The sequence below is a fragment of the Triplophysa rosa genome, linkage group LG6, assembly GCF_024868665.1.
Source record: "Triplophysa rosa linkage group LG6, Trosa_1v2, whole genome shotgun sequence".
In the NCBI taxonomy this organism is placed as follows: domain Eukaryota; kingdom Metazoa; phylum Chordata; class Actinopteri; order Cypriniformes; family Nemacheilidae; genus Triplophysa; species Triplophysa rosa.
The window spans coordinates 14,141,494-14,150,929 of NC_079895.1; the positions used below are offsets into that span (position 1 = coordinate 14,141,494).

A 9,436-nucleotide genomic window follows, 5' to 3' on the forward strand; every position below is an offset into this window, starting at 1 on the left:
ATGACCTTTCATATGTACCACATAAGTAAAACATTTATGAACAACGCAAGTAATTTAATGTTTAATATAAAATGTTTGTGCAATGACACAATGGTGAAATGTTTGGCTTTAATCTTCATTTCAACTTCGTTGTACTGTTAAACATTTTAGGCACATTATTAACAAGATTTCATTAGAATCCCTAACCATTTATAATCCTTTGTCTTTTGTACAGTATTTTCACTCATATTGATAAAACTGAAAGAAAAAAAATACATATACTGTTTTTGATGTATGACACAAACATGTTTTGTGGTCAAAATACAGTACTTATCCTTTACAGTTCCTTTGTTTTGTAAAAATTTCAGCCAAAGTGACCCAAAACTTAAAGATATGTTGTTAAATGTGCAGTGTTTAAAAATGTTTCCCTGGTCAAATTATGTTCAGTGTGGAGGCAAGAACAACTTACAAACATAAAAATCTTAATATGAGAACAGTGGGCAAAAAAAAGAGGAAAAAACAATGTAGAAATATACATCTTTCTATTGTCAAGGGGAGTATCTGGAGCTGACAATTTTGCTACATTATTTTCTGATGTTGTCTCAGCAAAGCTGAGTAAATTATACCTACATTTTAATGGCATGTTAGGCAATAAAGATGACAAAAATCTCTGTAATTTGAGTCTCAGGTCAACACACTCAGTCAAGAAGCTTCGAGTGCTCTATTCTTGTGATGATCCAATCCGGGGTCACACCTTGGGTAAACTCCCTTTGGAATCTGCCAGAGGAAATAAGAACAATACAGACATAAAATAATATTCGATTAGTGTTATTATATTCATAAAATATACTGATTGTTTTTCTAGATATTTACTCTTGGTATTAAAACGGTTCTCCATTAATACAGTTAGGGCCATAAATATTTGGACAGAGGCACATTTTTTGTTATTTTAGCTGTGTATCAATATGTTTTCGAGTTACAGTTTTATAATAGATATTGTCTTAAAGTGCACACTCTCAGCTTTATTTAGAGTGTATTCACATCCAGATTAGCTGAAGGATTTAGGAATTACAGCTCTTTAATATGAAGCGCCCCCCTTTTTCAAGGGACCAAAAGTAATTGGACAGTTGAATAAAAAGCTGTTTTATTCACATGTATGGGCTTTTCCTTAAATAATTTTGTCATAAATGAAGCATGTTAAAGGTCTGGAGTTGATTCTACATGTGGTGTTTGCATTTGGAAGCTGTTGCTGTGAACCCACATCATGGGGTTCAGGGAGATCTCCATGCAAGTGAAACAGACCATAGTTAGATTTTAAAAACACTACACATCCGTCAGAAAGATGCCAGGAACATTAAGAGCGGCCAAATCAACAATTTGGGACATTCTGGGGGGAAAAAAACACACCGCTGAGCTCAGTAACAAAACAATCCTAGGTGTCCATATGAGATCAAAGTGGTGGATGATGACATTATCCTCTCCATGATAAAGAAAAACATCTTCACAACTTCCAGACAAGTGAAGAATTAATCCGGATGCTTCTGTCTTCTGTTACATCACCAAAAAAACACCAGTGACCCAGTGCCTGAGGACGTCATGCATGGAAATGGAATCACACTGCCTGAACACTATTTTACTGAAGATGTTGTATGCTCATATCATGAGATATTCCAAGCCTTCTCCATATCTTTTATTCTTTTTAGTCTTATGCAGGCTGAAATTAATTTGATCTCTCCAAAAAAATGCTTTCTAGAGCTTGTTCGGCTATTTCAGAAGTCTAATCTACCCATCCTATTCTTGAGGCTTTTGCACTTTGTTGTGAACCCTCTCTATTTTTTCCTTGTATTCTCTTTATTGTTTTGATTGACAAACATTGACATATTTACCTCTTGGAGAGTGTTCTTCACTTGTCCGGACGTTGTGAAGGTGTTTTTCTTCATCATGGAGAGGATAATGTCATCATCCACCACTTTGATCTCATATGGACGCCTAGGATTGTTTTGTTACTGAGCTCAGCGGTGTGTTTTTTTCTTAGAATGTCCCAAATTGTTGATTTGGCCGCTCTTAATGTTCCTGGCATCTTTCTGACGGATGTGTAGTGTTTTTAAAATCTAACTATGGTCTGTTTCACTTGCATGGCGATCTCCCTGAACCCCATGATGTGGGTTCACAGCAACAGCTTCCAAATGCAAACACCACATGTAGAATCAACTCCAGACCTTTAACATGCTTCATTTATGACAAAATTATTTAAGGAACAGCCCATACATGTGAATAAAACAGCTTTTTATTCAACTGTCCAATTACTTTTGGTCCCTTGAAAAAGGGGGGCGCTTCATATTAAAGAGCTGTAATTCCTAAATCCTTCAGCTAATCTGGATGTGAATACACTCTAAATAAAGCTGAGAGTGTGCACTTTAAGACAATATCTATTATAAAACTGTAACTCGATAACATATTGATACACAGCTAAAATAACAAAAAATGTGCCTCTGTCCAAATATTTATGGCCCTAACTGTATTTACTGATCAAGTGAAATACAACAAAACAGCATTTTACAAGAACCTCACATTTCACTTGACGCAATCAAATATAGTAAAATAAGAGGGTCATTTTGGCACTCACTCATAATTGGCTGTAAGAAGTCTTTTGGTCTCTGGTCGCTCTCCATCTCCTCCAATGGAAACCTGGAATACTCGCGCTCCCTCTACAGTGTCATCAGGAAGTCTGGCACTTGTCAAGTACCAGAATCTCATCAAAATACTTACAAATTTCCTCCCTGATAGCAAGAAAAAAAACACCGCAATAATTTCTAATGTGTGTATGGTTTGCTTGTTGACACTAAATTATACCTGACATTTATGTAGAAGTTCTTAATTCACATTTGCTTGATTTAAATTAATTTAAGATTTAAGTTACACACTTGCAAACTGAAATTAAGAATAACACCTGACAAATATTGCGTGGTATGGAGCTTAGAGGGTCTCACCATTATCATCATAATAAATGCCCACATCTCCTGTAGTTGTGTACATGATGTCATCAGACTCGGCCGACAGAGCCCTCTGGTGGCTCAGAGGCAAATGAGAGCATTTTTCCTGAAGTTTCCCTATTAACTAAGAGAATATTTCACTAATGTGATCATGTTGGACTCGTATGCGCACCACACAACCCAAATTAAGAAAACAACAGTGTGCTTGGTATCTTCGTTTGCTTACATCTTTAGCGACTAATCCCTCAAGAGCCTCAAAGCGATACCGAGATAAAAGCCTTGACACATGAGAGAAAGCCTAAAAGAAAGAGATGTTTTAGTCTTAGTATCTGAATTATCATGTACAATCTAGTTAGATAGCTTATACACAAAATTTTAAGTTGCATTATAGCTATCTTCTATTTAGGCTCATTCACATAATTTACCTGCACAATGTATTTTGTTTACAAAGAAAAAAATCTGGTAAAATATTATCGACAATTTTACTTAAACACAAAAAGAACTAGCACCTTCATATATGACATGAATTCTTATACACACTACTGTCTGTTTCGTTCATGTTGGCATACTTGTTTAGCTCCATCCGTGAAGTCATCGATGTTAAACTCTTTGTCGAAATAAGTTCGGATCAAAAAGAAGTAGACGCGGGTCCGAAACCAGATGAAGGGGTTCGGGATACCAACAACCATCACCTTCTGATTCTTGTGTTTGCCCCTTTCAGAGCTGTACCACCGCCGCCGAACATTACACACAACAGACGCTACGGGAGCGAGCCGTCTGGACTGATTTATTAAAAGCGACCTTGATGTAAAGAACCGAACGAAAACCGTGAAAGGCCTGTTGCAATTGCAGCACCTCAGTAAGGGCAGCGCCATTTTCCTCCCATCATCCTCAGCTGTTCTTCTGTTTGAAACATCCGACTGACAATTTGCCAAGACATTAAAGTTCCGTCTAGACCGAAAAAGGCATTAGACAAACAGCACATCCCAAACATAGCATTTCAAACTATTATTATTTAAATGAGTAAAAATGCATGTTTGTTAAAGTTTATGGGAGGGTGAAGATTGTAGTAAATACAGAGGAAACTTCAGACTGTTAGACATGGACTGTCAAGAGAAGCAGGAGGTGCCCGTCTACACCGATGTGGACACAGAAACTTTTGCGAGGGACATATATCCACTGGTAAAGATTGATATACATTGAAAGACGCAGTGTTTTGTTTTGTTTTTATGGGCAGTTGAATGAATCACACATGTCTCATTTAGCGCAGACCCGCGGTTCTGAAGCGCGTGCCCCTGGGACCCTGCCTGAACGCGTGGACAGTGAGTTACCTCGCTGAGAAAGGGGGAGACCGCGAGGTCAAAGTGCACGTTTGCCCTGAACCAAGAATGGACTTTCTGCATAAAAACTTTGTTTACAGGTGTGCTATCAACACACATTTTAAACGTATGCGAGCCCAAAGTCAAACTGAGCGTTTTTAACATATAATTCTGTATTTCAGGACTCTTCCATTTGATAGGTTTGTTCAAAGGGCTGCAGAAGCAAAACACTCAGAGTTCTTCATTAGTGAGGTTAGTTCGTTGATTAAGAGAGCAAGGCTGCCTTTAAAATCTGTGGGGATATTTGGGCAAAATAAAGGTTGAAGACCCCTGCTTAAAAATAAATATATGGTATTCTTTTTCCAAACAGGATGAATGCTATTACTTGCGTTCACTTGGAGAAGATGCACGTAAGGTATTGTATTTTCAACTGGATTTATTAAAGAAATTAAGATCCCACCTCTGTTGGGCTGTAATTCTCATTCAAATACATGTGTACAAGGCATGAAATTGTGACTTTGAGTGATTAATATACTCCTCAACCTCATTCCCTCAGCAATGCATATTTACTGTAGGTTGATATTTCTTTCTTTCTTAGGAACCTGCTGATTTAAGGAAGCAGTTCCCTGAGCTGGCAGAAGACTTTCAAATCCCTCAGCTCTTTAAACCTGAGCAGTTTTTCTCTAGTGTCTTTCGTATCAGTTCACCTGGTCTGCAGCTGTGGACACATTATGATGTGAGTTCTCAAAGCCTTTTGATGATGGTGTTGACAGATTTCACAAATAGACAGGTGTCTTTTAGTCACTTGAAGGAATCTTTAACCTCTCTGGTTTCTTATGCACCAGGTAATGGATAACCTGCTTGCTCAGGTTACAGGACGAAAGCGTGTTGTCCTCTTTAGCCCAAAAGATGCCATTCATCTCTACCTCACAGGTGATATTTCAGTATGTTACGTATAACTGTGCGTAGAATATAAAATGTTTTCTTTACATGATGCACACATAAAACGGAACCTGATATAAATGGACTAAATTTATGTTAGCCTAATATGCAAAATGTAATTTAAGTCAGCGTAGGTTGGATTGCACTTGAATAAATTTTACATTATGTCATTGTTACATTAGGGGATAAGTCTGAAATTTTGGATATTGACACTCCCGATCTGCAATGTTATCCTGAGTTTGTAAAAGCATGTCGCTTTGAATGCGTTCTAGAACCTGGAGACCTGCTCTTCATTCCAGGTAAACCTGCGTTAAACCAGTTTAATTACTTAAAAATGGCAAAAGAACATTCAATAAAATACTTCTACATTGATAACACCATATAAATCCATGTGTGCTCTTAATTGTTAACAGACAAAACAAGTGGCATTCAAAATAAAATGTTGTACAGTATGTAATTATAGTGTTTTACAGCTCTTTGGTTTCATAATACCCTGGCTCTGGAGTTTGGTGTTGGTATCAATGTGTTCTGGAGGCATCTGCCAACTGACCATTATGACAAGAAAGATCCATATGGAAACAAAGACCCAGTAGCGGCTACACGAGCACTGCAGGCATTGGAGCGGACTCTAGGCATCTTGGAAGAACTTCCGAGTGATTATCGTGATTTCTATGCCCGTCGTATGGTGCTGCGGATTCAAAGCCGGGCTTACTGTATGCAGGAAGCACAAGGACATTTAGACACAACATAGTTCTCTTACTTATTCTGATATGAGAGAAAGACATTGAATACTTTTCTTATCATCCTTAAAGGGTAACTCCGACGAAAAATGAAAATTCTGCCATTAATTACTCACCCTCAAGTACTTTAACATCTGTGTGACGCTTTTCCCCAGAACGCAAATGAAGGTAGTTTTGGAAGCTTTCTCACTCCTCCTTAGATTGCAACGCAACCAATCTTCAAAGCGCTGAAAGTACGTAAAATTAAAGACGTAACTAAACGTAACTAAAGACATCGTAAAATTGTCCACGCGACTCCGGTGGTTCAGTATAAATTAACATAATGCGACAAGGATACTTTTTGTGCGCAAACGAACAAAACTAAAGACTATTCAAAAACTTCCTGATTTGAGTGTTAGTTTCCAGTGCGCGTTCCCGAGAGCCACATGACAGTGCATCTGGTGTCAGCATCACTCGACGCATGCACGTTCTGATCTAGAGCCTGTGTTTTCAGAATGCGCATGCGTCGAGCGATGCTGACACCAGATGCACTGTCATGTGGCTCATGTGTTGGTTGCGTTGCAATCTAAGGAGGAGTCAGAAAGCTTCCAAAACTACCTTAATTCGCGTTTTTAGGAAAAATGGAGGTCATACAGATGTTAAAGTACTTGAGGGTGAGTAATTAATGGCAGAATTTTCATTTTTCGTCAGAGTTACCCTTTAAATTAGGTGAAAATGTCTTGAATGACGTCATTTCATTAATTGAATTATGCATCTGCTGATGTTAAGCCAGACACTAACTATTTATTTGTACACTGGTATGAATGTCAACTAATCAAATGTACAGAAGTGCAGCAGCACTGGGGTATATACATACAACCTAATTAAAATAAAACCAATGTGATTTCTCAGGGCAGGGACTTGCACATTTCACTGTCAAGAGAAAGAAAAAAAAATTGGCTGCAGTTCTGTATAACTTTCATTTTGTCTGCAGTGGTAAAACATTACGTCCTCTTTTGGTCGCAAAATTACAAAAAGAGCAATTTGAAAGCATGGCACATTCTGCTTGTGTGGTTGGATGATGTCTCTCTGTGCTGAGCTGCATGAAGTAAAGCACACATATTGGTACCTTTAGTTAAAATGTTAACAAAAAACTTTGCTCTCATAGATATCAAACAATTTCAAACATGCAGTTTAATCAAAAACAAATGTTTATTAAAAATGTACCTTCATATACAGTTATAGGCAGGACCTTGATTTTGTGTTTTTGTGTTCGTAAACCATTTACATTTATACATTACATTTATTCATTTGGCAGACGCTTTTATCCAAAGCCACTTACAAATAGAGCACAAAAACATTTTGTCAACACGCTAAACAGTTTATTTAACCACCGTGTTAATTTTGTACTTCTGTTTTTTTGCCGTAAGTTCCATCCACAATCCATTTTAAGCTTTCTGGCAGAGACAGTCAGGTGTTCATTTGATATTTGTTGATATTTTATTAGAGAGTCTACAATTCTCCGCACTCTTAACAAGACCATCTGACAGAAAAATAGCCCTGAAACAATAAAGACCAACATGTTAACCATATGAAGCATGAGATACTTTTCGATATGGCTGCTCTAGAACCCATTTCATGCTAATTCATAACATCGTAACATTGCCCTAAAGGTGGAAATTGGGATTTTTGCTGCTGATCACAGTTTTTTTATATATAAATTTAAGACATTCAAATTGTTTTATATCCATGTTTTTTGTTACGTTTGGGTAGGATGAAAAGATTAAGCAAAGACCTTATTATGATAGCCGCCTTTGTTGATATTTAACAAACATGCCAGTAGCCTATTATTCAACAAACATGCCAATATTATATAAATATTAGTATATTGGGTTTCATACTACATAATGTATTTAAAAGGAAAAATGCAAAAAAGTATACCAATAAGAAAAAACATATTATTCCAAGGATTAAACAGCCTGTTTTAGTTCTTTTTATTACATAATTATAGGCATGTGTGTACTGTATATGTAAAATTAAAGAATAAAACAAAACAGGAAGTAATACTTGTTTTGTTGTATGATATACCTTGGGCCCATTTCAGAAAGGAGGTTTAGTGAAAACTCTTGAGTACGGTTTTCCGTTTCAGAGTATGAGGTATGTCAAATCAGAGAATGCGGGGTAACTCAAGCCCCTTTCTAAAAGAGAGGTAACTTATGCTCAGAGTCAGTAACTATAGTAACTTACTCTGTGAACCTAACCTGGTCTGGGTTTTCTTTGGTAAACCCAGAGTTTCTTTCGATCTCCTCCCCCTTTTTAAAGCGCAAGTGGTCATTCATTCATTAATGCAGTCATTCATGGCACACATTTTGATCACACAGACACCATCTCAGTGACTAAAATGTCATTTGTGTTTTTATAGTGGATCCTGTGTGAAGAGGGCATTGATTCAAAGGGATGTACTTTGATTTCAGGAGAGCAATTTAGGACCCGAGTGGAATTTTGTCATTTCCCTGTGCATTTTTATTAAAATACCATTTTTCTTTACAGTGAATTTGATATATCAAAATATATCTCATCCATCCTTACATCAATAACATCAGCCATCGTGGCTGTGTATTACATCAGAGAATATTCTTTCCCTTACATGTTCTCACAAATGGTAGTTTTCTATGGAGGATAAGAAATGACTTAATAAAGTGTATAAATAAAGTGCATGAATAAATAAATTAATGAATACAGACATAAATGCAGAAATGAAGCGATAAATTAATTAATTTAGACGTGCAGCCATTCCTACCCAAATCTGCTCCGAGCAGGGTTCGAACCGTTGATCAGTCTGAAACTGACAAGAGAGTCTGAGGCCCTGTCCACACGAACACGGGTATTTTCAAAACCACAGCTTTTTCTATGCGGTTTGGCCGTTCGTCCACATGCAAACGCAGTACCCGGTCACTGAAACCAAACTTTTTTGAAAACTCCTGCCAGGGTGAAGATTTTTAGAAAGAAAGTTTCAGTGTTGTCGTGTAGACGGTGAAACGTCTCGGTTATGACTGTAACCTCCGTTCCCTGATGGAGGGAACGAGACGTTGTGTTGAGAGACAGACTGGGGTTTAATCTTGAGAACCTATCATCTCCGAGAGGAATAAACGCCAATGGGCTTTGGAGAATGGCACACGCACGTCAGTCCCCGCCCCGTGCATACGGGTATAAAAGGGAGGCGGCAGCGGCCATTCATTCACCCTTTGGGCTGAGGAACCTGAGAAACATCTCCCGGTCGCTGCAGCGGGTCGGCAAAGCGTTGTCGCATGAAGACATGCCCCTTCAGTCAGTCTCTCGAAGTTGTGTTGAGAGACAGACTGGGGACCTATCTTTACACGCCACGGCCCTGAGCCGTATCACAACCTCAAGCGGAGTGACACTCACTGGCCTAGCGAGTCACAAGTGATCGCTACTGCGAGACGTAATCTTCCAGTGGGATCAG

The 9,436-nt window shown here is 38.0% G+C and overlaps 2 protein-coding genes across 2 annotated transcripts; one reads left to right on the forward strand and one right to left on the reverse strand.

Moving 5' to 3' along the window:
- Nucleotides 1–69: 69 nt before the first annotated feature.
- Nucleotides 70–3,971, reverse strand: maip1 (matrix AAA peptidase interacting protein 1). Its single transcript, XM_057336050.1, has 5 exons — nucleotides 3,542–3,971; nucleotides 3,199–3,270; nucleotides 2,970–3,096; nucleotides 2,606–2,759; nucleotides 70–756 (listed from the first exon to the last, which is right to left on the reverse strand). Exons 1-5 carry the CDS (start codon nucleotides 3,845–3,847, stop codon nucleotides 678–680), a joined length of 738 nt encoding a protein of 245 aa, XP_057192033.1. The 5' UTR covers nucleotides 3,848–3,971; the 3' UTR covers nucleotides 70–677.
- Nucleotides 3,972–4,043: 72 nt separating this feature from the next.
- tyw5 (tRNA-yW synthesizing protein 5) lies at nucleotides 4,044–8,453 on the forward strand. The gene is made up of 8 exons (XM_057336048.1): nucleotides 4,044–4,154; nucleotides 4,238–4,392; nucleotides 4,474–4,543; nucleotides 4,662–4,706; nucleotides 4,890–5,027; nucleotides 5,137–5,224; nucleotides 5,416–5,532; nucleotides 5,707–8,453. The coding sequence occupies exons 1-8, from the start codon at nucleotides 4,074–4,076 to the stop codon at nucleotides 5,982–5,984; spliced, it is 972 nt and encodes a 323-aa protein (XP_057192031.1). The 5' UTR covers nucleotides 4,044–4,073; the 3' UTR covers nucleotides 5,985–8,453.
- Nucleotides 8,454–9,436: the final 983 nt, after the last annotated feature.

What these genes read in the sequence shown, in the direction of transcription:
- maip1 (XM_057336050.1), bottom strand. Translation starts at nt 3,847, where the DNA reads ATGGCGCTGCCCTTACTGAGGTGCTGCAATTGCAACAGGCCTTTCACG. An exon ending in TCACGGATGGAGCTAAACAA is followed by an intron (nt 3,271 to 3,541) that starts GTATGCCAACAT and finishes TCTTTCTTTTAG; the next exon opens with GCTTTCTCTCATGTGTCAAG. An exon ending in CTTCTTACAGCCAATTATGA is followed by an intron (nt 757 to 2,605) that starts GTGAGTGCCAAA and finishes TTCCTCTGGCAG; the next exon opens with ATTCCAAAGGGAGTTTACCC.
- tyw5 (XM_057336048.1), top strand. Translation starts at nt 4,074, where the DNA reads ATGGACTGTCAAGAGAAGCAGGAGGTGCCCGTCTACACCGATGTGGAC. An exon ending in CAGAGTTCTTCATTAGTGAG is followed by an intron (nt 4,544 to 4,661) that starts GTTAGTTCGTTG and finishes TTTTCCAAACAG; the next exon opens with GATGAATGCTATTACTTGCG. An exon ending in TTGGAGAAGATGCACGTAAG is followed by an intron (nt 4,707 to 4,889) that starts GTATTGTATTTT and finishes TTTCTTTCTTAG; the next exon opens with GAACCTGCTGATTTAAGGAA.